Raw genomic sequence first — 27,316 nt, forward strand, 5'->3', positions numbered from 1 at the left:
CAGCCTCCTGAGTAGCTGGGATTACAGTTGCATATCACGCCTGCCTAATTTTGCATTTTTAGTAGTGACAGGGTTTCTCCATGTTGGTCAGGCTGGTCTCGAACTCCCGACCTCAGGTGATCTGCCCGCCTCGGCCTCCCAAAGTGCTGGGATTACAGGCATGAGCCACCGCACCCGGCCGATGCCATCTTAACCAAGTGATCTGTGTTAACCCCTCCAAATATGACATCATGTGCCCCCGACGTGAGGCTTCAAGAAAGCTACCTGTCACCCAGGTATCTTTCCTGCCCCCAGACACAATTAATCTGAATGTATACAGGAGAAGACAATCAGAAAAATCAAAATTCAGTGACTTTCTGCAAAACCAATGGCCAAAACTTCAAAAATGTCAATGGCATGAGTTTCAATAGGCTCTAGGATTAATACAGGTTCAAGGTGAATAAAGAGATGTGATAACTACATGGAGTGCATGACCTTGAACTTATATGGCATCGGTATAAAAAGATCTATAAAGGACAATTTCACCTGTAATCCCAGCAATTTGGGAGGCCAAGGTGAACGGATCGCTTGAGCTTAGGGGGTTTGAGACCAGCTGCAGCAACAGAGCAAAAACCGGTTTCTACAAAATATACAGGAAAGAATTGCACACAGTGGGGTGCACCTCTGGTCCTAGCTATTAGAGAGGCTGAGATGGGAGGCTTGAGTTTGGGAGGTGGAGGCTGTAGCGAGCTGAGATGGCGCCACTGCACTCCAGCCTGGGTAACAGAGTGAGACCCTGTCTCAAAAAAAAAAAAAATTAGCTGGGCACAGTGGTGTGTGCCTATAGTCCCAGCTACAGCTACTTGGGAGGCTAAGACAGGAGAACTGCTTGAACCGGAGAGGTGGAGGCTACAGTGAGCCAAGATCGCACCATTGCACTCCAGCCTGGGTGACAGAGCAAGACCTGGTCTCAAAAATAAAATATAAAATAAAAAGGAGAATTTCCTAAGCTTGATAATTTTTTTATGCTTATATAGGAAAAAGGCTCTGATTCTTAGGACGTGCATACTGAAAAATTTAAGGGTAAAGAGCAAAAACGTTTGAAAGTATCAAACCGTCAGCTCACCCTAAAAAGAACAAAAAATAGGGAGATAAAGCAGATGTAGCAAAATTTCAACACAGTGAATTAGGGGAACAGTGCTATCTTTGTAACTTTTCCATAATGTTTGAAATTTCTCAAAATAAGAGGTTGGAGGAGAAGTAATAATATCTACCATCGCCCTGAGTTTTTATGACTCTAAAACTCATTTATTTGTTCAGCCATGACCACTGATGTCCAGAGCTGCTATCATGGGGAGATAAAGCTTAGGGACAGATACAGTGAGACTCACGTGTGAGTACACTGGGCAAACCAGAGACTGCGCTGCAAAGTAGAAGGTGCCTCTAGGGGCAGAGAACGCTCACCCAGAAGTCACAGCCTCCACCTATCCCAGTTCCAACCAAAGCTGGGCCTCAGGGCTGTGAAGCAGATGGCTGGGTATTCCGCCCGCTTTGCAAGGGCAGGGTTCTCCAGCACCTGTTCCGCTCTCCTGATGAACATACTCTTTGGAGTATGGGATGAGAGAGGCCTTCCCACTGGGCTGAATTTCTTCCCTTCCCATGGCGCAGTGTAAGCCGCCTGAGCAGGTGAAAGAATCAATGGTTGCGGAAAGCTCCTTCTGAGCAGGACAAGCAGGCAGACAAGGCTGAGTTTTACTAACATTGCCAGAATCCGATTCACCTCAGAGAAACCATCAACACAGAGCACAGCTTCCAAATGATGGATGCCTTTTCTTGTCCTAATTCAGAATTCCAGAAGATAGTACCTACCGTCCACCAACGCAGCCCCTAATGACCGGCCCTAGCAACCGGGGTCTAGACAAAGCGTGTTATGAAGCCTCCCTTGTCCCTGTCCGTACATCACCCGCCCCCCACCTCCATCCCCAACCATTCATCTGAAGTGTATGCTTTGATCTTGCAAATGAGAGACAATTAATAAGGCAAAAATACACGGAAATGTGATGTGAGATCGTTTCTGTGGGAAAAAGTACTGGCAGAGGATGAACAGTCAACAACTGTCTAGGTATAAGAGTCCTAGTTTGGCTGTTAAATAGAGAAAAGAAAGGTCAAGGCAAAATGCCAGATTCTTACTGTCAACCGAGGGTGGTGGCCGTCCATTGGGCTAGGGGTGTCAGCATGTGTGTTGTGTGTGCTGTGTGGCTCTGCCCTCAGTGGTAGGACATGAGGATAAAAAAGTAAAACAAAAAGCTCCCGAAACCTCCTCTATGTGTGTAAAACCACACCTTCACTAAGCTGAGCGATTCGATTTTTTTTTTTTTTTTTTTTTTTGAGATGGAATCTGGCTCTGTCACCCAGGCTGGAGTGCAACGGTATAATCTTCACTCACTGCAACCTCCCCCCCTTGGGTTCAAGCAATTCTCCTGCCTCAGCCCCCCAAGTAGCTGGGATTACAGGTGCACCCCACCACACCCGGCTAATTTTTGTATTTTTTAGTAGAGGGGAGGTTTTGACATGTTGGCCAGGCTGGTCTTGAATTCCTGACCTCAGGCGATCCACCCGCCTTGGCCTCCCAAAGTGCTGGGATTACAGGAATGAGCCACCACATCTGGCTTAGATTTAAAAAATAAAATAAAATTATGGGCTAGGCGAGGTGTCTCATACCTGTAATCCCAGCATTTTGGAGGCCAAGGCAGGCAGATCACCTGAGGTCAGGAGTTCAAGATCAGCCTGACCAACATGGTGAAACCCCATCTCTACTAAAAAAATACAAAAATTAGCTGGGCTTGGTGGTGTGTGCCTGTAATCCCAGGTACTTGGGAGGCTGAGGCAGGAGAATTGCTTGAACCCAGGAGGTGGAGGTTGCAGTGAGTGGAAATTGCACCACTGCACTCCAGGCTGGGCAACAGAGCGAGACTCTATCTCAAAAATATAAAATAAAATAAACAAAATAAAATAAAAAACAGCCTGGTGCAGTGGCCCATACCTATAATCCCAGCATTTTGGGAGACATAGGGAGATGGACCGCTTGAGCCTAGGAGGTCGAGGCTGAAGAGAGCTGTGATCACTCCACTACAATCCAGTCTGGGCAACAGAGTGAGACCCTGTCTCAATAAATAAATAAAATTAAAATTAAAATAATTCAAGACATTCACTTTTATCTGGGACATACTTCCAAGTTGCCTTGGGTAGTACTCCCGAGAAACTGAATTTTTTAAATGGACAATTTAATGTCATCTGTAATAAGATGTGCCTGATTTTTTTTAAGAACAAAAGAGATTTCAAATAAATACTTAAAATGTACTATGAATTTTCCACCAGCCTGGCCAACATGTCAAAGCCCCATCTCTACTAAAAGTACAAAAATTAGCTGGACATGGTGGTGCGCTTCTGTAGTCCTAGCTACTCGGGAGGCTGAAGCAGGAGAAAGACTTGAACCCTGGAGGTGGAGGTTGCAGTGAGCTGAGATCATGCCACTGCGCTCCAGTCTGGGGGACAGAGGGAGACTGTGTCTTGAAAAAAAAAAAGAATTTTTCAGTCAACAGCAGATGTTAGATCATAATTCAGCTAAAAAGGGATTGGTTTCATTAATTAACAATATCTGAAAAACCCTCATAGAATGAATGGCAAGTCCTCTATGGAAATAAATAAGTTGGTTGTGGCCCCTAAGTCAAGTGATGCTTTCCTAAGGGACGTACCATGTTTCTCCGGCTCCCTTCCATGTGTGTATGCGAGTGGCTGTGTCTCAGCACAGTCACTATCACGTCTGCCTTGAACTGAAACCATTTGTGGTCTACCCTTAGGTTTTATCAAGGCACTCTGTTTTGCTTCTACTTACATGAGTCATCCGGAGACACTGGGATGACTGGGTCAGCAGGATTCGTTGGAGGAAGAATTGTCACAGCTTCTCAAAAGCAGCTTGGCTTTTGGCTTTTATCTCAGTTCCCCAAACCCTGGCCCTAGACACGACCTTCTCTCCCACGTCAGGCTTCACAAGATATGGAGAAATCTCCTCTGGGAAGGGTGACACCTGCTTGCTTTGCCAGCTTTCCCAGGCCAATCCTGGTGGAATCTACAGGGACTGCCCCAGAGGGATTGGAAGGGCTGAGCATCAGGCTCCTCCCACGTCTCTCCTTGCAAGGGCTCACCTTTCCGGCCAGGCACTTCCTGAAAACAGTCTTTAAGAAAAATGCCTGGCTTTCCTTGAAGCCTGAGGGCTGGTTCCCTGAAGGTTCCCTGGGGGTCTTATAGACTTTCATGAAAACAAAGTTTCTCCTTGTTTACCTGGTACATACTTAGTAAGTGGTTACAGAATAAAGACAATGCGCTAATTATCATCAACAGGGTGATAAGTTCTTACCAATAAAACAAAAACAACAAATGCAGAGCCCAGATTCCATATTAATAGCTTTTGCCTCTGACTAAATTATGGTTTAAGATTTATGACATTGTTTATCTCCCAAACATAAAACAAAATAAAGGGCCTGGAGTGATGGCTCATGCCTGTAATCCGAGCACTTTTGAAGCCAAGGCGGTCAGATCACCTGAGTTCAGGAGTTCAAGACCAGCCTGACCAACATGATGAAACCCTGTCTTTAAAAAAAAACAAAAACAAAAACAAAAAAACAAAATAAAGCTCTATTGGTGAAAAAGTGGTGATTAATTTTTGATGTTTAAATTTTAAATTTTTAGAAAATACTTTTTTAGAGATGGGGATCTTGCTGTGCTTCCTAGGCTGTTCTCAAACCCCTGGCCTCAAAGATCCCCCTGCCTCAGCCTCAGTTTCCTGAGTAGTTGGGGCTAGAGGCTCAAACCACCACGCCTGGCCCAATTTTGATATTTTGTAACATCTCAATGTTAAAAACTGACAACATTTTCCAAAAAGGGATAGATATATCAGGGTAATCCATAAAGGCATGGTTTTAATTTTAATGGTCATTGCTTATTTTAATAGTTACATGTATTCAGTGTGTTTCCCAATTATGGTGGAGATACTGATACTGAATTTGCTTTTTTTTTTTTTTTGAGACAGTCTGTCACCCAGGCTGGAGTTCAGTGGTGCGATCTCGGCTCACTGCAACCTCTGCCTCCCGTGTTCAAGCAATTCTCCCGCCTCAGCCCCCTGAGTAGTTGGGACTTCAGGCGCACACCACCATGCCTGGCTAATTATTGTATTTTTAGTAGAGACCAGGTTTTGCCATGTTGACCAGGCTAGCCTCAAACTCTTGACCTCAGGTGATACACCCACCTCGGCCTCCCAAAGTGCTGGGATTACAGGTGTAAGCCACCACATCTGGCTGAATTTGCTTTTTCCATTTTTTTTTTTTTGAGATAGAATCTCCCTCTGTTGCTCAGGGCTGGAATGCAGTGGTAACACAATCTCACGTTACTGCAACCTCTGCCTCCCAAGTAGCTGGGATTACAGGTATGTGCCACCATGCCCTATTTGTATTTTTAGTAGAGATGGGGTTTTGCCATGTTAGCCAGGCTGATCTCGAACTTCTGGCCTCAAGCGATACTCCCACCTCGGCCTCTCAAAGTGCAAGGATTCCAGGTGTGAACACCTCCCCCACTGCCACCCCACTCAGTCTGGGAAGATCATCTTGTAGAAGCATCTACGTGCCATTGCTCAGCTTCTTCCTTACTGAGTTCAAGCTACTTGGAATATCTCTTGCCATATCTGGCTCCTACCTACCTACCTGTCAAACTGAGTTCAAATCCTCATCCTTTATCTTCTTCAGCTGCAAGTAATCTGTGGCCCATCACATTCCTTCCTTAATTGTCCCCACACCTCCAGGGCACCTACCCCATTCCACTCTGAGTCAGACTTCTCTCCCTTACTAACTTGGCTTCATCCCCGGGCCCTATTCAGGCCTAGCCCTGGGCAGGCATTAATAAAAGTTCTGCTTTCCCCGTGACCAGGGGCCTGAGGAGGAAGTGATCTGCAGACGGCAAGGTTTACGGAAGAGGAGGAGCTCAGTGGGCAGGGAGAAATATTCTTAGGGCACTGGGCCTCTCCAGTAGTTTCTTTCTGGGGCCCCCAAACAAATAGTATCGCTGCTCAGCTCCAGCCTCAGGAGACAAAGCGTTCTTGTTTCTGTGCTTATCAGGAAATGGGCAGCAAAAATCACCACAGCTACTGAGAGCCCCCTGGCCTTTGGCCATCTCTGGGGCAAGAAAAGGAGGCAGCTCCAATCCTTTCAGAAAAACAAATCCTTCCTTATTGCTCATGAATTTCTCCCGTGGACGCTCCTTTTAAGCTCAAGTCAACTGGCAAGGAGTAGACTTTGGGTTTGTTTATAAAAGTCAGTGATGTTCCTGCAGTCTACATAGTGGAAAAAAAGATGACAAGAAAGATAAGAAGAAAAGTCAGTGATGAGTTTTAGTTTGGAATTACAATAGTTTCATGCCCACCAGGACCAGACCAGTGCTCCCACTGAGGTCTCCAAATACGCAAAGGCTTTTACTCCAGCAGTGGGAATGGCATGTAGGATTCCAACGAAAGTGGTCTGCTGAGTGCAGGAGAAGGCAGAGGACAGACAGTACTGGCAGGAAAGAGCTCTCGGATGAAGGCAGGTGCATTGCATGAGTCTGAAGAAACCCCAAGTGGAAGCCCCGTGCACACAGCCTGGGCTTTTGCATTCAGTCATCGATTTATCTGGAATCAAAGCCACCCACCTCCTGCCATGTGAGTGCACTGAAATCACAATGATATTTTTGGTAAGGCATGTCAGTTTCAAAGGAATCAACCCTAATTCTAGTCTCCCTCAGCCTCCTAATCTTCAATGGTTAGGTGGAACGAGGACTCGAAGTCAGACTTGAATCAGAGCCTCAGCATTGCCCCTTCATCACTGCGAGGCCTGCACCCATTACCATGCACCACTGAGCCTCAGTTTTCCTGTGTCTAAATACAGATTCTTGTTGAAAAAAGGAAGTGTTAGCAAAACAAACCTGGAAAGAACTTCTGATCTAAGTGCCTGGAATGTCTTTGAAAGTATGAGTAATGGTTCTGTTCAGTGGGAGTTTCCAGAATGAATTCTTACTGTCTCTGATTTTTGGATAGTCACAGAAAGAAAGCAAGGCAAGCTGCTTCCATTCTAGGGCTAACAAATACTGTTGTATAAACACAACTCTGGAGCTTGTCCGGGCAGCATTTCATGTAACCTGAGAGAAAGCAAAACCCCAAAGCTACTAGAGGCTGGCTCCCAGTAGATCCTGGAAGCAGGAGAGTTCTCCATCTACCATTGGTGTCTAGGCTCCGCCTGGACTTTCGTTGTTTCAGATGAAAAAAAGAAAAAAAAAAAGCCACTTCACTTGATATTTTTGTGCTAAAATTTCCATGTGTATCATGCTTCTCCAGGAGCCTCCCTTTTGCTGCGCGCCAGACTAACACCTTTTTACAGCCTGTTGCCTTAACCAGCTGCGATGGCAAGAAAGGCACACCCTGGAATGTGCCACTGCTGGAGGGCCCAGGCTTCAAGCTACAAGAGGCCAGTGCAGGGGTCGTCTTATGAATCAAGGACTAGACAGAAGTTGAAGTCTTGTGCCAACCATGGTTCTGCTCTTGGAGCAGTAGATTCTGACCATGTATCAAAAGGAACACAAATATACACTCCAAATGCCAAACCATGGCCAAGATGCCTGGCTAGGTGGGAGATGAGGCCAGGGCTTAGTGGTGCTGGGAGAAGAGAGGTGGTGAGTCTGGGAGGAATGGCTTCTGGGAAAATATTAGTACCAGAGGCCCGTTAAGTAGAGAGACAGAAAATAGTCGCCCAAAAGGAGGATATGTATCAACTAAAAATTTCTGGCACAACGACCAATTCCAATTTTTGTCATACACACACACACACAGCAAACAAAAAATTCCCAGAAAAGCTTCAACTTCAAAAATACCTAAAAGTTGATGTCCAATGATTTCTTAACACCTTCAGACATGAAAATATTTCTTTAGAATTTTGAAGTTCAGAACTTGAGTCTAGTTAAAGGTAAAAAAAAAAAAAAAAATAGAATTTTGAAATAGAATGAAACATGTCTCTGTAATATTCTATTAGTCTGGGAAAGAAGGGAAGTCTCAATCCATTCTGGACACATCAGGAGCCTGGCCTGGCTAACCCAGTTCACAGCATGGAAATAGTTAAGCAGAAGAAACCTTCACCTACCATCCAGTGTGGAGAAAATGGTGGGCACAGAGGCCTGGGGAAATGGATTGTCTTGAAAGGACCCCTGCGTATTTAGCCAAGTTTTAAGGGATATCAGAGGTCATCCAGTTTATCTACTTATTTGAGATCAAAATGCTAGAAATTGATAGAACTGGTCCTAGGTCCGGTTTTCCGACTTGTGCAGTTCCCCTGGAGCAAGCAAGTTCATATTTATTTCTTAAGGCCTTTTGTGTCCCATTAAACTCGAAAAGGAAAAGGAATCACCAGTATTATTTGGGGTTACAGATGTTATTCCTCAGTGGCAAAGGGCTGCTGCATTTTGAGGGTGGAGGCCCAACTTCCTCAAAAAAGATGTGTAAGAGCATGTTGCAGGAGGGCTGTTCTCAAAAGCTTCTAAGGCCTTTGGTAATTTTTATGTTCTATTAGCTGAGGCCCCGCAGAAGAGGGCACAGAAATGGGAACAAAAGCGCATGTCTGCCTCTGGGAGAGCTGTCATTTTCAGGAGGGAAGAAACAGTGGTGGCTGTTTTGCCTAGGAACTTCCTCTGGTTGACTCTCCAGCTAGAGATGAAAAGGCCAGATACGGAGTCAATGCTGGCAGAGGCTTTCATTTGTTCCTGTAAAAATAAGAAAGAGGAACAAAGAACCTGTTGTCTTGGTTGCCCTTGGAGCCGAAAACAGGCAGGAGAAGGAGCCAGGCGGGCTCCACTCTTGGTCCTGATGCCCTTCGAGCCCGGGGCATGTACTCTGCTTTACGGAAAGGCAAGCGTTCCATGGATTGGCAGTTTCTAGTATTTAATTGCTTTGGGTTACACTGGTGTTATCTCCTAGCGTGACTCATTCTCAGATGAATTCTAACTGAACAGATATTTTATGGCAGAACCAACTGCCAATATAGCAGCGATGGAAACTCTGCAGCACACAACATAGGCCCGCCTCTAGAGTATGCTGCTGGTGACATTGTGTGACCGAGGTTTACTACAGACAGGAAAGCCAGCCACTGCATTGGAAGGTGCTACCCGTCAACAAAAACAGAATCAATTTCTAGGAAACTGCCCTTCCAGGATGATCAAAAACACCCTTGTAAGTCAGTGAAAAATCACGCGTGATCTGCCATTTAAATGGATTGTAACGCAAAAACACTGGAAGGGAACACACCAAAGCAAAGAATTAAATCAGCCAACCCAGCAATCAAAAATGGTTCTATCTTGGAGTGGGGGCAGGGTGGAGGTCAGGGTGGTGTTTGTTTTTATTTTCTGCATTGCGCTTTTTCCACCCTGTACATGTTTTACTTTTGGTTATTAAAAAAAGAAATCTTAAATGTTCCTTTTAAAAACCTTCCCAAAGATAACAGATATCAAATCGAGACAGACTGAGCAGCTCTTTAGGCCATTTTTGATCTGGAAGGCCATTCTTACACTTCTCGTTCATTAATGAAACCAAGGTACCTCTGACCTAGAGTTACCTGCTTCCTACCTGAGGTTCTCTGAGGTTCTCCGGACATCTGGTGTCCTCCTCTATTCATCCGGCATATTCTTCTATTACCTCCCGTTTCATTACATGATACTCACTTGTTTATAATTTTTTCCTTCTTTAGGTTGTATAAATCTTCAGGCTCCACTGTCTTGGTGTTTTAGTAAATAGGATCCACTGAATAAAAACTTTCTTTTTTCTTCTTTTTTTAAATTCTTTTTCTAAGACGGAGTCTTGCTCTGTCACTCAGGCTGGAGTGCGGTGGAGCGATCTCGGCTCGCTGCAACCTCCGCCTCCTGGGTTCAAGCAATTGTCCTCCCTCAGCCTCCTGAGTAGCTGGGATTCCAGGTGCGTGCCACCACGCCCAGCTAATTTGTGTGTTTTTAGCAGAGACGGAGTTTTGTCATGTTGGCCAGGCTGGTCTAAAACTCCTGATCTCATGATCCACCCTCCTTGGCCTCCCACAGTGTTGGGATTACAGGCGTGAGCCACCTGGCTCGACTTAAATATTTTCTTTAATTTGAGTTTAATTGTTGCTACATTGGTAATAGTGTAGCAAAGAGTTGATCAACTCTCATAGAATTCATTGAAAGCATGTTCAGGACACCCCTGGTTGAGTTGAAATATAGAAATATTCTAGGGGTTGGAGGTAAATTGATCCAAGTAATCACAGCAGAGAATCCTCCGTGACATGGCTGGAAAACATCTCACCATAAACCTGTTACTGCTACACAGCCTGCCCTATGGCCGCTCGTTAACAGGTCTATGAGCAAAGCCATCGAGGTATGATGTGTTTACGCTGTGGACATTCATCTACTGTATACTTATTTGTGCAATTTTGCTAAGTTATGTTGTATTTCCAGGGAAAATTATTTTAAAAGCGGCACTAAGTAAGGGTGGGTCTGGTTCAAACGGGCACAGAGCCCCAATGTGGCCACAACTGTCCCCTTGACACTTAAGGAAGTGGAACTCTGGGCATCCTTTCCCCAGGCTGCGGCCGCCATCCTTCCCTTCTCATCTTCGGTTCTCACCTCTGGACAAGTGAAGAAGCAAACACTTGTACAAGGGTGGAGCCATCTGGGGTTCCTGTGGTTTTGATATCAATGCCGTCACACAGCCACTGGGAAGCTCAGAGCTTCCCAGAAGAGGCCAAAGGTGATGATCAGCTGCTGCATTGAGAAGAGCTGGCCAAGGAATTTTGAATTTCCTGTGTCATGTCTGGTTCTGTGGTGGGGCAGGAGGATTGAAGACACGGGACCACAGGCAACCCACAGCGATCAACCTGTGCTAGGGGGCACCAGCGAGGTGGCAGCAGGAGTGACGGTTACAGGAGAGTGGAGGAAGGGACGAGGAAGCCACCGTCCTCATTGACCTGCTCCAGCCAGGATCCCAGGGATCTCGCACAAGCAGCGTAAGCCCAGACAATAGCTCGAGAGGTTGTTCTGTGGATCCCTCTGTTCCGCCTGAGGACAAAGTGATCTTTTTTTTGAGACAGCATCTCGCTGTGTGACCAGGCTGGAGTGCAATGGCACGATCTCTGCTCACTGCAACCTCTGCCTCACAGGTTCAAGTGATTCTCCTGCCTCAGCCTCCAGAGTAGCTGGGACTACAGGTGCATGCCACCAAACCCTGGCTAATTTTTTGCATTTTTAGTAGAAACAGGGTTTCACCATGTTAGCCAGAATGGTCTCGATCTCCTGACCTCGTGATCAGTCCACCTCACCCTCCCAAAGTGCTGAGATTACAGGTGTGAGCCATGGTGCCCGGCCGAATAAAGTGATCTTTAGAGACTTGTCTCGGTCCAGAGGGGATGGGTTCACGTGATGATGAGGGTGGAACCTACCCCTGGCCTGGTGGGCCTACCAAAAAGAGACCCGCTTCTCCTAAATGAAAATGGACTGTAGAATTAGGCGGGAGGGAGAGGGGAGTGAAACGCCTTATGTTCCTGTACTCTCCAGTCTTTGGAGGTATGCAGTGGGAAGAGAGGAAGCAGGAAACAACCTTGGGAGAGAGCAGAGATCAGGAGAAAGAAGCCCTCACTCTCGCCCCGGCTTACCGGCCTCTGTTTGGTAGATTAGCAGAAGCACGGAGGGAGATGTAATCAGCTTCCACTCTAATGGCCAAATATTAAAATAGCTCCTGGTAGAACTGGTGGAGGAGGCATGAATGGAGACTTGGGGAAGGGCCTCTGCCCTATTTCTTTGCTAGGGAGGAAGCCTAGGGCCTGTCACATATTTTCAACTTTTTCGTTTTTTATGCACTGGTTGGTGGCCCCCTGCAAGAGGTCTCTGATTCACAAATACTTTGGAATCGCTGAGGGGCTTGGCACCATTCCTTTATCCATTCAACAAATACTTAGCGAGTGCATTCTCTATGCCAGGTACTGTCCCTGGCCTGCAATCGCAGGGTGAAGGACAGACCCAACACCTGCTCTCACAGAGCTACCTTCTAGAGGGGGGAGGCAGAAAACGTAGATGGCCAGGTGTGGTGGCATACGCCTGTGATCCTAACTCTTTGGGAGGTTGAGGTGGGCAGCTTCCTTCAGTTCAGGAGTAACCTGGGCAACATGGTGAAATGTCTCTATTAAAATACCAAAAGCTAGCTGGATGTGGTGGCATATGCCTGTAATCCCAGTTACTCAGGAGGCTGAGGCATAAGAATTGCTCGAACTGATGAGGTGGAGGTTACAGTGAGCTGGTATCATGCCACCACTATTGCCCTCCAGCCTGGGTGATACAGCAAGACTCTGTTTCAAAAAAAAAGCACAGATAAGCAAGTGAGTGAAGAAACATAAAGCCAGGTGAGGAGGCAGAAGAAAGGGAGGGCTGAAGGGTGAAGGCTTCCTCAGGGAAAGATGTTCCCGGCAGAAGGAACAGCAGGTACAGAGGCCTGGAGGCACGAGCCACATTGGGAAGCATGTCAGTGGGATGGGAGCTGAGTGATGGGGAGAGCCTGCTAGAGAAGAGATGGCGGTGGTGTCAGATCTGGTAGGGTCTTGAAGGCCATGGTAATAATTTTGGTTTTAGGTCAGGCACGGTGGCTCACACTTATAATCCCAGAACTTTGGGAAACCAAGGTGGGTAGATCACCTGAGGTCAGGAGTCCGAGACCAGCCTGGCCAACATGGTGAAACCCTATCTCTACTCAAAATACTAAATTAGCTGGGCATGGTGGCGCATGCCTGTAATCCCAGCTATCCGGGAGTCTGAGGCAGGAGAATTGCTTGAACCTTGGAGGCGGAGGTTGCCGTGAGCTGAGATTGCGCCACTACACTCCAGCCTGGCTGACAGAGGGAAGCTTCATCTATAATAATAATAACTTTGGTTTTAGATGCAAAATTATCAAAAGGCTTTGAACAAAGGAAACATGTCTGGGACTTAGGTTAACGAAAAGGTTCACTATGCTGCTTGGCTAATATCCTGGAGAGAGTGGAGCTAGTGGGGGCAGAGGCACCAGGCAGGGGCCTGCAGTGGTGCTAGTGAGAGGTGGTCCCATCCTGGATCGATTTAAAGGCAGAGGCCAGGCGCTGTGGCTCACACCTGGAATCCCAGTACTTTGGGAGGCTGAGACAGGTGGATCACTTGAGGCCAGGAGTTTGAGACCAGACTGGCAAACATGGTGAAACCCCATCTCCACTAAAATTACAAAAGTTAGCCAGGAATTTTGGCACATGCCTGTAATCCCATCTATGTCAGGAGGCTGAGGCATAAGAATTGCTTGAACTGGGGAAGCAGAGGTTGCAGGAAGCTGAGGTCATGTCACTACTGCACTCCAGCTTTGGGCAACAGAGCAAGACTCTGTCTCAAAGGAAAAAAAAGGTAGAGCTGCCTGGATTTGGAGATGGATGGTAGGGGCGTTAGGAGAGGAATAGAGGCACGACTGCAAGGCCCAAGAAGCTGGAGCCATGGTGACTAGGACGGGAAGACCCAGGAAGGAGGGCACCTGGGACAGAGCCCTGCCTGAGTGGGCAGTTGGTTACACACCTCTGGACTCAAAGAGAGGATCAGCCAAGGGATTATAAGTTGTGAATAACCGATGTATAGATGGCATCAGAGCCACAAGACTGGGTAGGATTACCTAAGAAATTACTCCAAAGACCTCCTTTTAAAACGACATATGGTGTGTCTGTTACCATGTGTCAGGCACTGTGCTGAGTCCTTGACAGCTATTAACTCATTTAATCTTCCTGACAACCCTATGAGGCAGCTCTGTTATTATCCCCATTTTAAAGATGAGAACACTGAGGTACAGATTTTTTTAAAGTACCTTGTACAAAGTTAGTGAAAGAGAGAAGAGGAGAGGTGTGAAGAGTGAAAAGGAGGGGCTGGGCCGGCGCAGCAGCTCACACCTGTATGTAATCCCAGCACTTTGGGAGGTTGAGGTGGGAGGACCACTTGAGCCTAGGAGTCTGAGACCCACCTGGGCAACACAGAGAGACGCCCATCTCTACCAAAAAAAAAAAATTAGCTGGTTGTGGTGGTGGCAGGCACCTGTGGTCCCACCAACGTGGGAGACAGAGGCGGGAAAATTGCTGAGCCCAGGTTGAAGCTGCAGTGAGCCGTGATTGTGCCACTGACTGCAGCCTGGGCGACAGAGTGAGACTGTCTCAAAACGAACAAAATCCAAACAAACCAAAAAAGAAAAGGAGAGGTTCCAAGTGTGATCTCTGGGTTCTCCAGGGCTGGAGTTCAGGGAGCTAAAGAAGAACCAGCCAGGGCACTAAGGGCAACAGCAGGACCACTGAGCGGGTCCCAGGGAGATGTGGGCTCCCAGAAGCCAAGCCAAGCAAGAGTCCCAAAAAGGAGGGCAGTTGGACCATGCAGACGGCGCTGATGAGAGACTGGCTGAGAGGTGGGTACTCGCCGCCGGGCTGAAAACGGTGACATTTTCCTTCCCCTAGCCTCATTCTGAGTGAACTTCCTTCCATTTTGACTGTAGGCAACAAACCACAGTAGTATCCTCAAGGCCTGTGATTCTGTCACCCATAGAAACAACAGAGGTTTTCACCATGTCACAGCTGTTACAGAGATCGTGTCACTTACGCTTATCTGTCATGTGTAAAAACGAAGCACCTATGCCATGAAAGCTCACACTGAAAGCTCACGCTGAAATACTGATCGCTGGATTTCAGTATAATTGTTTTCCCCATGACATCCTATATGTCTTATTTTATGCATTTAACATATTACTCAGAGAAGGAGTCATGGCACAAGAAGAAGTTAAAGATCCATGTAAGCTCAATATTAACCACAAAAGAGCAACCAAATGCCAACACAGCTAGAGTCGTAGTGATTCTAACCTAGGGGACTAGTTCGGTGCTCCGTCTGGTATTCTGTCAATTAAGGACCACAGCCATTTCGTGGCGACTGCGATGGGGTAGGTGACTCCCTATCCCAGCTCACACTCACAGTGTACAAAGCTGCAAAGGAAGCTGACTGCAGTGCGTTCCTGCAGCTGTCAGATGTGCAGAGCCAAGGGCCCGGGGGCGCTCGCTACTTCTCTCTGCAGAGGTTTGGCTGAAAGCAACTCTGCTGCCTACTTGTCTGCTTTCCTCTTCCTTCCTCTGCCCGTTGGCTGCTGCTGTGTGCCAGGCTGAATTGTGGCCACAGCTATGCTTTTCCTTGATTTTGGAAATAACCAAACGGGCCCTCCTGACAGCTGCATTGAACAAAATGGAGAAATTAAAAGCAAAATCACTACTTGTAAAAAATCAGCAAGAGACTCCAGCCCAGAACCCAAAACCCTGTAGCTTTTCCCCACAGCACACAGTTTCCACACCGGTCAAATGTGGGCTCTAGCAAGCTCTCCTTCTTAGGAGCGTTAGGAAGATTCGGTAAGTTAGTCACTATAAACGACTTAGAACAGTGGTCGACTGTGATCAACACAACCTATACTGTTAAATAAAGACAACTCACCTTGCTTTTTCCTCTTTCTTTTCTGTTAAAAAAATCCAAGTAAAATGCCTCTGCAAATTTATAAATTCATGAATTACGCAACATAGCATTCAAAGTGACATTCATCTGGGGAAAAAGGCTACGTGAACTGCTTATAGTTATTATTACATCTGAAAAGGAAAAGATGGAAGGAAGTACTAAAGATTAAGCAAGCTCCCGGCTCTCACTCTAATCTCCACGGAGTCAGGAAACAAGGTCTCGATGGCCCCTCACGTGTTTGGACAGTCCTTCTCACGCCCCTAAAATCCCCCATGCTTATACGCAGGGGAGAGGTTTCCGCTACTCTATGTCTGTGTGTCTGTCATCTGCAGAGCTTGGGGTTGATCTCACAGAGCTGCCTTCCTTGGCTATGGGAGAAGTCAGTGCCACCAAAGCTCACGTTATGCTATTGTAATCAACCTAGACTCCCAATTAAATTTTAGCTCAACAAGGCACGGGATACAGAAAAATCCCCTGGCTAAAGATCCACGATGTTTGAAACTGCTCTGGAGATGAGGCAGAGAGTCACTACCTGAAAATTGTTGTGCATTTGTCTAGTTTATGGGGAAAAAGATAACGAATTGAAGACTTTCACGTGAAAGTCAAGAGGAATCATAGAATGCTGGGTGCGCTGCCAGGGGCACGGGGACCCTCTGGTTCACCTCCATCGTTTCGTAGAGAAGGAAAGGGAAGGGAAGGCACAGAGATTTAGGGGGAGTGCCGTTCCCCGAAAGACATCGGGTGTCAAAGTACCACCTTCCAGCTGCAAAGTGCCTCGCTGGGATGGTGCTCTCACCCCTCAGCGTATGGCGGGGAACTAGTCGGGCTGGTTTGAAACTTGCCTGGACAACCAGAACCGTCTGGCTGGCCTGCCTGCTGCATGACTTGCAAGCAAAATCCACTTCATAAATCTCAGCCTCACACGGCTCCAGGCAGCCTCAGCCCCACTTTCTGGGAGAAAGGGGAAGCTGATAATGAATCTGGCCTCCAAGGCACCAAGCGTCTGTGTTTTTGTAGCTATTATATTGTTATCTTGTTAGCATCAAAGTTGGAAGAGGTCATCTCCAACTTCTCACTACCACCCCGACCCCCTGAACTTTGCACCCCCTTTCTCCAGATACAGACCAGTCCCTTGCCACCTATTCAGACAGCGTGCTGTACGGGCACAGGTATCGGCTTCAACAGCACAGCACGCGTCTCCCGTTCGTCTCTAATTCACAACTGCAGCCAGTTTCCAGTCACAGCTCGGCTTTTCAGGTTAATGGTTTTGGAGACTGCTGGGGTTTTTTCTGACCTGAGAATGCAAAATGAGTCCATCCTCTTTAGCTGCTCCCCTGTAAGCCTTCTGGAGACTCACACGGCTACACTGAATTCTACTTTGCACACGCTGGATCCCGCTGCGTTACTGTTTCCATCATTGGGAGTAGGTGGATATGGCACAATTTTAGGTTTCCGGGTTCTGGTGCCAGGAGGAATCGAGAGAGTATAAAGTTCAAGTGCCTTCAAAGTCATTAAAATAAACAAGCCGACAACTAGCTCCTAGGCCACTCCCACCCCCTACAGAGGATCCGTCTAGAGCTGCCACCACACTCCCAGCTGCTGCACTTCTGAGGAGTGACTCCAAGTCAGCCCTTGGCACTGCCAGGGTTCACTCAATCCATCTCGAACACCCATCACCTAACCGTGTCTCTGGTCACCTGTGGGTTTCAGCGGGTTCCAGGCCATTTTCCAGGCTGACATCTGTCCGCACCATCTCCTGTTTCAGTTCTCCGATCTCCGAGGCAATTGTGTCAATGAGCTATTCAAAGACAAAAACAGTATGACGTCAGGAAGCGGAGAGGCGTGGCATGCCCACAGCGCCTGGGGAGCTCAGGCTCTTCAATAGGAACACAGATGATCATCTTTTTCTTTTCTTTTTTTTTTTTTTTTTTTAAATCTTGGCTTTGTGAATTTCCTCTAGCCAAAGGAAAAAATAAAGGGGGAGGGAGTAGCTTCTCTTCAGAAAGGGGAAGAACTTAGGTTTCGGTATTGTAATAAGGAAAAGAATATGACACACAGTTTGTTAGGTTTCAGTAAAGTAAAAAGGAATATAATATAATACCGGGTTAGTTTCTCAACATGAATATAGACGGGAATAAATACATCCTGACAAAACAGGACCTCAGTATTCATTTGGCAAGGAAACCCTCCAAGGGAACCCCCTTTTAAGGATTGAAATTCATACAATTATTATTTTGGTTACAGAAATGAGCTTATTTAAAAGACATAACCAGCTTACACATTGATTTCTGAAGACATCAAAATGATTTTTTGTTCTATTTTTTGCACTGCTGTGGAGAGAAGATTGTTGGGGAAAGAGAAGAGAAAGGACTGAGTGAGGCTGGGGGTTAGTGGGCAGGAGGGAAAGTGGGCCCCAGGGCCATCTAGGGGGAAAGGCAGCCCCATCTCAGATCCCCCCTACCCCTGCTGACTAATGCACCTGCATCTGACCCTTAAGGCCAGTCTAAAATCTTGCGCCCTCCTATTTGCTCATTCAACAGAATTTTTCTGGCGCATACTAGGCACTGTAAGTGTAGAGTGGCACTTTGGGAGGCCAAGGCAGGCGGATCACTTGAGGTCATGAGTTCGAGACCAGCCTGGCCAACATGGCGAAACCCTATCTCTACAAAATACAAAAAAATTAGCTGGGCATGGTGGTGTGCGCTTGTAGTCCCAGCTACTCTGGAGTCTGAGGCAGGAGAATCACTTGAACCCAGGAGGCAGAGGTTGCCGTGAGCTGAGACCACACCACTGTACCCCAGCCTGGGAAACAGAGTGACACTCCATCTCAAAAAAATAAATATAATAATAATTTTTAAGAGCATCAAGGGATCCTGAGGCTAAGAAGTTTGAGAAACATGGTTCTCACTAAAGAGAAATGTCTTATCTTTTTTTTTAAGACAGGGTTTCATCATGTTGGTCAGGCTGGTCTTGAACTCCTGGCCTCAGGTGATCCGCCCCTCTTGGCCTCCAAAGTGCCCTGCCATTGTCTTATCTTAAGTAACTTTTATCCCACCCAGAATCTGGGAGGGAAGCTTCATTTGCACTTAAAGCTTATTCTAAAATGTGACCTCACCTATTCACCCTTTATTTTGACAAACTTTTTTGGGCTCCCGCTTCGTGCCAGGCACTACAAATGGGGAGTAAGGCTGAGAAGATCTCAGTTCTTGCGGAGATGAGATTCTGGTGGGGCAGAAAGACCCCAGAACCAAGCACTGAGCGGTTCCGGAATGAAGACAGATGAAGGTAATGCTGCGGGAGCGACGAAGGGGCCACACAGACCAGGGCGGGTGGGTCAGCGCAGGTCTTTTTGTCACTGACAGAGCCTTGAATGACAAGAATGCCATCAAAAGATCAAAGGAAGAGCCCTCCACATGGAAAGAAAGTTCTGAAGGCCAGGAAGGTGTGCAGAAGGAGAAGCAGGCAGGGACCAGGTCTTGCCAACTTTGCAGCTGTTGGTATTCCCCAACTTGAGTGTCCCGTGATAAGAGCCTTTGGAAGGCCTTACCTAGGGTAATGGCATTTTACTTCTGTTTTATGGTCTAAACAGATCCCTTTGGCACTGAGGTGGTTGGAAAGGGTGAGATGAGAAACAGGAAGACCAGTTAGGAGCAACTATAGTGGTCTAGGCAAGAGATGATGTAGCCAGGACCAAGGTGGTAGGGGTGGAAATAGAAAGAATCGAGGGAATTTCGGTACAATTTGACATAGAAATTGATATCACTTGATGGATTGAATATGGGGGCGGTGGAAAGAGAATAATCAGGGATGGCTCCCAAGTGTTTGGCTTGAGCAATTAATAAATGGCATTGCCCCTGACTGAGATGGGACAAATGGGGAGGAATTAGACCTGAGGGGGAAACCACGTTGAACATTGGGCAGATTAAATGATATTTCAGTTGCTTATCAGCCATCAAATAAATCTGTGAAGTAGCTTCTGACATTCTGGATGGAGACTTTTCTACATCTAGAAGTCACTGGCATGTGTGGTTGGCATTCTACAGCATGGTGGCAGGGAGAGATTACCTAAGGAGAGAGGTCAATGCAGAATGAGGCCCAGCAGATAGCTCTGGACACTCCCATGACTTAGAGGCCAGAAGAACGGAAGACAGCCAAGCTCTTTATGCTTGATCAGTACCTGTGACTGCAGTAAGGATGGCAGGGGGAGCTTCCAGAAGCACTGGGGCCTTGAGAGAGAAAATGATTAGGAGATCCTGTTTTATACACATCTCTGAGGCAAAGTTTTTAAAAAAATCTGACAATGCCAAATATTCTAGGATGTGGGAAACGGGATGCGCCTTGTATTACTATGTTTTATGTTGCTATAACAGAATACTACAGACTGGGTAATTTACTGAGGACAGAATTTTATTTGGCTCATGGTTCTGGAAGCTGGGAAGTCCAAGAACATGACTCTAGCATCTGGTAAGGGTCATCCCATGGTGGAAGGCAGAAGTGAGCAGAGACAGGAAGAGGAAATCAGCCACGCTCATTCCTTTTGTCAGGAAACCATGCCCTCGAAAACTAACCCATTACCAAGATAATGGCATTAATTCATTTGTGAGGGCAGAGCCCTCATGACTTAATAATCTCTTAAAGGCCTCACCTTTTAATACCATTACAATGGCAGTTAAATTTCAACCTGAGTTTCAGAGGGGACTTCAAACCATGGTACCTCTTACACTGCTGGAGGAATATTCCCCAGAGCCACTTCGGAAAGCAATTTGGCAACGTCCTGCAGGGTTAAAGATACACAAACCTGTATGTGTACTCTAGAGACTAAACTTGCACGTGGGCACAAAAGTGCTTTTGCAAGAATATTTGTTGCACCATTATTCATGAGAGCATGTAAGTGTCCATTAACCGGAGAATGGATAAATTAGTTGGGGTATAAAATGCTACACGCAAATCTTCCCAACACAAAGAAAAAGATACATAAATGGATATCCCAGTTACTCTGATTTGATCATTACATATTGCATACATATATCAAAATATTCTGTACACCTCAGAATATGTACAACTATGACAACAAATTAACAAATAAAAATGTACCTCAATGATATTTATATTGATAACGTGCTGAAAGGATACTATTTGGTCTATGTTAGGTCTAAAAATATATTATTAGGCCAGGTTGGGTAGCTCATGCTTGTAATCCCAGCATTTTGGGAGGCCAAGGTGGCAGAATTGCTTGAGACCAGGGGCCTGGACAGCCAGGACAGCACAGTGAGATCCTGTCTCTATCCAAAAAAAATTTTTTTAATAAAATACTGTTACATGTTAGATTATTAAAACTTTAAAAGCATGCAAAACTGTGCTATATGTTTATGGACACACACATAGAAACAAAGGCTATTAAGGGGTTATAATCCTAACCCAGGGTAGTTGTTACAACTCTAGGCAGGAGAAATGGACGAAAGTGTTCACAGGTCAAGGGGCTCAGCCACATGTGAGATTTTATTTATGTATTTATTTTGTAGAGGCGGTTTCTCACTGTGTTGAGCAGGCTGGTCTTGAACTTCTGACCTCAAGCAATCCTCCCACCTTGGTCTCCCAAAGCTCTGGGACTTTAGGCAGATGCCACTGTGCCTGGCAAGATTTTATCTCTTAAAATGAGACAGTGCTGAGTGATGGGTATTTTAGTATCTTGTGTGATTTTCTGAAGGCTTAAAGTACTTTGTAATCAAAATTTTAAGAAAACAAGAAAAAGAAAGGGTGGTGTGTTTGAAAATGGAGAAAGTGAAAGGACTGAAAAGGTGGAAACAAAGAAGGGGTTCAGGGGAGTTTGGGCTTCTCTGCTGAAGCCCCACCAGCCTACGACTAGGCCCTGTCTCATTCTGGACCATGGCTGTGGCCCCAGACAGGAGAGCCGCACACCCCCCAGAAGCAGTGGCCCTGTGAGGGAGGGCCAGCCACAGCCTCTGGCAACCTCAAAGAGAGGACTCCCACCCCAGCAGGAAGCCCCGTCACTGGGCACATCTCCCTCTCCACACTTGGGTCACCTTCACAACCACCATATTGATTCGAACATTAACAACCGCAAATGGCCTTGATTCCCATTGGAATGGGCACCAGTTGATTCCCTTCAGCCAGGCTGTTTTCATCTGGGTACTACTGCTCTTGCTGCTGCTGTTGGCTGCATCTCCAGACCTCCAAGCCTCCTCGCTTCCTTCTCTACATCTGCCCAAACACAAGAAGCTAAGCTCTGTGGCTGTCACTCAGCAGCACTCGCGTGCCAAGTCACCAGTCACGCCACACCACCTATCTCTAGTGCAGAGGAAGGCGCTGTGATCCCAAGGCACGAGTGTGGACAAGCACAGAGGTGGCACTTGGCTGGACTGCTGTGGACCCTTCTCTGCTGGATGTGGGGACATTTTCCAGTCCCCCATTTCCCCACCCCGCCCCCTGTCAGCTTTTCCCGCCCCTTCCATTCAGTCCTGACTCCCCCGTCCCACAGCACAGAGGAATTTAATCTCACAAATGGACCAGAGTTTAGTGTTTCAGGGCCAGTCCTGCCTCTCAGAATCATGTCTCTACATACACTGGGCCCTTCTCCGGCAGCCCTTAGCATCACAAAACACTCCCTCCTCTCTGAGGATTGGATTGTGTCCCACGGATGGGATTTTGGGTGTTGTTGGAAATTGTTTTTGGACAACTTTGTGTTGATATATTTGTTTGTTTCTAATTCTTACAGACTTTGGATTTTATCCTTTATACTTGGTTCTTCAAAATTTCCTTCTTCGAGGGCAGAGATAACTTGTTACCCAAAAAGGAGGCCAGTTTTAATGTCAGCTTTTCCATGTCAAAGCCAATAGCAGATGGTGCTACAGGCCAAGTGCAGTGGCTCATACCTGTAATCCCAGCACTTCGGGAGGCTGAAGCTGGGCTGTTCACTTGAGGTCAGGAGTTCGAGACCAGCCTGGCCAGCATGATAAAACTGCATCACTACTAAAAATACAAAAATGAGCTGGGCGTGGTGGCATGCATCTATAATACCAGTTACTTGGGAGGCTGAGGCAGGAGAATCACTTGAACCTGGGAGGCAGAGGTTGCAGTGACCTGAGGTTGCGCCACTGCACTCCAGCCTGGGTGACAGAGTGAGACTCTTTCTCAAAAATAAAAAAAAATACCAACCCACAAAAACACAAAACAACCACCAATAAAAACACAAAAAACTGGTGCTACTAAATGAAGTTTCTCCAGATCCACTTACACAACCCCAGCCTCCAACACATCCTTGTACCTGTGCAGAATTCCTGCACGCACGGGGAGGGGGTGCCTGAACACCTGCAAAGCTGGCGAGTGAGTGCTGCTCACTACAGCCCGGCTTGGCTGCCCAGGAAGTGTGTGGACACCTGGGAAAGTGGTGGGAGAGCCACGTGGCTGTGATTCCGTGTGACCAGAGGTTCAGACAGGACACCAGGTTGCCAAGGCACAAAGTTGGTGAGACAATGGTTCTTACATCAAACACCCAGCACAGCTGCATCAGTCCCAGAAAACCCCACAAGCAGCGACAAAGACCCCAACCCAAGGGACAGTTACCTATCCTTGTAGAGCACAGCAGACCTCAACTGATACAGCTGGTGCATTTCCTGTTTGTTTTTCCCTGCAGGCACGTACAGCAGGACAGAAGAGTGATGTGCTGCCTTTAGAAGCTGCGGTGGCTCAAGCCTGTAATCCCAGCACTGTGGGAGGCCGAGGCGGGTGGATCACAAGGCCAAGAGATCGAGACCATCCTGGTCAACATGGTGAAACCCCCTCTCTACTAAAAATACAAAAAATTAGCTGGGCATGGTGGCACATGCCTGTAATCTCCGCTACTCAGGAGGCTGGGGCAGGAGAATTGCCTGAACCCGGGAGGCGGAGGTTGCGGTGAGCCGAGATCGCGCCATTGCACTCCAGCCTGGGTAACAAGAGCGAAACTCCGTCTCAAAAAAAAAAAAAAAATAAAGAAGCTGGGAGACAGTGGGCTGCTGGCCTGGCTGGGGACTTCTGGGGAAGAAGAGGGGGTGCTGGTGACCACAAGAGGGAGAGGAAGGCAGGCCAGGGGTTGGGTCCACTCCCTTATCCTGCATTCGTGCATAACACACCTTGAGAAGCCGGAGATGTTCACCTGGGTGCTTCTGCATATGAGCTGGCATCCTGGCCGAGGGTGAGAGAATAACTAGAGAAGCCCAAGTTCCTTCCCAGCCCTTTGAGGTCACACCCAGGGCCGGGCCTGGGCAAGGCTGGGCCTGCTGAGTTCCAGTCTAGTGAGGGAGTCTATAGTAATTTATACTATAACTGTAATCATTCTGCGTAATTTCTCAGTAGGCGGGAACTTATCCAGAAGGCCATTCTTCAAGCAGCAAGCTTGTGCAATTGCGAGGCAGCCTGGCTTGCAGCTGTGACTGGTGATCCGGCAGCTGGGAGCAGGGGTAAGCATAGCAGCTTTTGGCTCAGAAAGACCTGGCTTCAAATCCTGTCTTGGTCCCCTGATGGCTCTGTCACCTTGGGTGAGTGGCTGACCCACTTGGGTGCCCTCATCCTTAAACCCCGAAAGCTAAGGCTGATGATATCAAGGGAAGGTCACTGGAGGAATAAAAAGGACGATGAGATTAAAACACTGCAACAGGCCGGGTGAGGTGGCTCACACCTGTAATCCCAACACTTTGGGGGGCCAAGGTGGGTGGATCACCTGAAGTCAGGAGTTTGAAACCAGCCTAGCCAACATGGTAAAACTCTGTCTCTACTAAAAATACAAAAATAAGTCAGGTGTGGTGGTATGTGACTGTAGTCCCAGCTACTCAGGAGGCTGAGGGAGAAGAATCGCTTGAACTCGGAAGGTGGAGGTTGCAGTGAGTCGAGATCACACCACTGCACTCCATTCTGGGCGACAGACTCCGTCTCAAAAACAAAACAAAACACACTTCAATAGGCACCTAAATACTCTCTAATCCTCTTCCTATTTAAACATCTTTTGACCGGGTGCAGTGGCCCACACCCATAATCCCAGTGCTGTGGGAGTCTGAGGCAGGAGGATCATTTGAGCCCAGGAGTTCGAGACCAGCCTAAGCAACACAGAGAGACCTTAGCTCTACAAAAAATTAAAAAATTGGCCGGGCTCAGTGGCTCACGCCTGTAGTGCCAGCACTTTGTGAGGCCGAGGCAGGCAGATTGCCTGAGCTCAGGAGTTCGAGACCAGCCTGGGCAACATGGTGAAACCCTGTTTCTACTAAAATACAAAAAATTAACCGGGCTTGGTGGGCACACCTATAGTCCCAGCTACTTGGGAGGCTGAGGCAGGAGAATTGCTTGAACCTGGGAGGCGGAGGTTGCAGTGAGCTGAGATCATGCCACTGTACTCCAGCCTGGGCAACAGAGCGAGAGACTGCATCTCAAAAAAAAAAAAAAAAATTAAAAATTAGCTGCGCATGCTGGTGTGTGCCTATAGTCCCAGCTACTCAGGAGGCTGAGGTCGGTGGCTTACTAGAGCCCAGGAGTTCAAGGCTGCGGTGAGCCATGATGCTGCCACTGCACTCCAGCATGGGTGACAGAGTGAGACCCCATCTCTTAAAATAAATAAATAAATAAATATTCTCTTTATATGAATTTCAATTGTTATTAACCAGAGAACGGATACTAAAAGACATTTAAAATGAATTCATATACTTCCCAGCCAAGAAAGAGACCATTTAATCACCAGCAGCAGAGACCTGGGCCTACAAAGTAACAGTGTCTGTGGAGGTATGTGCAGTCTCCCTCTGCCTGTCTGCTCAGAAGCCTCTGATCTAGAGATATTCCCACTAGGCATCAAATTTCCCCTAATAGAGAGAAAAGCTGTTGTATGCTTCTTTGCATGCATAGGAGGCTGCAGGGAGGAGGTAAAAGGAAGGGACCCCAAGTCTTGTTTTCTTTCTTTTAGGGTTAGATAAAAGGAAAAAAAAATTTCTTGAAGGTCAAGTAAAAATCAAACAAGTGCTTACAGCACAAGTCCTGATACAGCGCTCTTCAAATTCCAAGTCTCACTCAGGAATGTTATCAGTGGTTTGAAAAGGGATGTGTTGCTGGTATGCTGAAGACTTAAAACCTAGGGTGTGGGAAAAGTCAAGTCCTTGGCGCCCAGCTATGGAATTTCCAGTCCCCAAGTGCATCAACTTGGCCTTGAGGTGTGGTAAGCCATTTATAATCCCAGAATCAGCTCTGCAGTATCAGAACTACCTCAAGATCCTAAAAAAACACATTACCCAAAAGTTCCCTCTACCATCTGCTTCTGCTTGGCAAAGGAGCCTTCTGGTGTGGTGGGTACCCCTCATGTTGGGGTTTTGCTAAACTAGTCTGGAAAACAATGGGCTTCCTCCAAACTTCCAAATGATCTTTGCCCCCAGGACCCGTCACCTGGAACACAAAAAGGTAACAGAGGGCTTTTCCCTTCACTTGCAGAGGGACACCTGGGGAATGATGCAGGCGCGTCTTGGGAGAACATTGCTTCTTTTACTTTAACTTTGTGTATTACACCTACCAAGGGTGTCTCCATTTATATCTTTGAAATTTAATTGTAATTACAAACATCACAAATAAATATATTTTAATTAAAGAACATAAATGATTGTAGTTAAAAGCAATCTCCCTTGACCATCACCCATAATCTCCTTCACCTACTTAGATGTAATCGCTGTTATCAGTTTTGTGTGTATCGTCTTTGTTTTTTTTTTTTTAAGACGGGGTTTCACCATGTTGGTCAGTCTGGTCTTGAACTCCCGACCTCAGGTGATCCGCCCGCCTTGGCCTCCAAAGTGCTTGGATTACAGGCGTGAGCCACCGTGCCCGGCTGTGTATCGTCTTTGAATGTGTGGTTTCTCCGCCCAATGGAATCATACTGGCTTACTAATTTCACAAACTGTAATGAGGTTTATCCACATTGATACATGATGCCCTGGTTCATTTGTGGTAAGTAGGAATGGTTTTCCACCATAGGGATATACCACAATCCACATATCCATTGTATTTTGATAGACGCTTAGTGGTTTCCAGCGTTTTGCTCTCACAGGCAGGGCTGTGATGGTTACCTGTGTGTGTGTTCCCTTGTGCACTGTGTGAAACCTCAGAGAAAATGCCGGGGCCTATGGAGGTAGCAGCTTCTGAGCTGGTGCCACATTGCTTCCGGGTGGTTGTGCCCTTCTCCACTGCCCCTGCCATCTGTGAAAGTGTCCACACTACTTGTTAATGATTGATATTATCAAACTTTTAAACAGACCAATCTGATGAGCAGAAATAATTTTGTTTTCATTTGCTCTGATCTGATTATATTTGTATTGTTTATTTCTACTTCCTCTTGCAAAGAATTGCCTTTTCATTCATCTGTTGCCTATTTTGGAGCTTCTTGATTTTTTTTTATTACGTTGCATAAGTTGGTTGTGTATATGAATCCACTGTCTGATATATTTCACATATGTTATCTTTTACTGTTTTCCTGCCTTTTAAATTTTAATGATGATAGAATCAAATTTATGAAAGTTTTCATTATGGCTGCTGCTTATTGATGCTTGCCTAGGAAGAAGTTCCTCGCCTTGAAGTAGTAAAGTCTCCTTTATTTTCTGCTAAGACTTACACGTATATACAACTTTGTCTGTTTATATATGATGTATTTATTTACTTGTAGGCTTTTCATTCATTCATCTGGAATTCAGTTTTT

The 27,316-nt window shown here is 46.6% G+C and overlaps 1 protein-coding gene and 1 long non-coding RNA gene across 6 annotated transcripts in view; one reads left to right on the plus strand and one right to left on the minus strand.

The window, feature by feature from the left end:
- RIN2 (Ras and Rab interactor 2) overlaps positions 1-27,316 on the minus strand; it is a 123,246-nt gene that overhangs the window by 57,235 nt on the left and 38,695 nt on the right. For 2 of the 4 annotated variants that reach the window (XM_017512654.2, XM_017512658.2), the window contains exon 3: positions 17,298-17,398. In XM_017512654.2, the coding sequence (XP_017368143.1) occupies positions 17,298-17,398 (101 nt within the window). Of the gene's footprint in view, positions 1-16,894; positions 17,055-17,282; positions 17,399-27,316 lie in introns of those variants that run through there. The other 2 variants (XM_017512662.2, XM_017512661.2) reach the window with 2 other exon arrangements.
- LOC108292045 overlaps positions 18,739-27,316 on the plus strand; it is a 50,049-nt gene continuing 41,471 nt past the window's right edge. For both annotated transcript variants that reach the window (XR_005197443.1, XR_001820122.2), the window contains exon 1: positions 18,739-18,885. This is a non-coding gene — a long non-coding RNA (uncharacterized LOC108292045). The remainder of the gene's footprint in view (positions 18,886-27,316) is intronic.

This window comes from Cebus imitator, unplaced genomic scaffold (genome assembly GCF_001604975.1).
Source record: "Cebus imitator isolate Cc_AM_T3 unplaced genomic scaffold, Cebus_imitator-1.0 Scaffold475, whole genome shotgun sequence".
Classification (NCBI taxonomy): Eukaryota; Metazoa; Chordata; class Mammalia; order Primates; family Cebidae; genus Cebus; species Cebus imitator.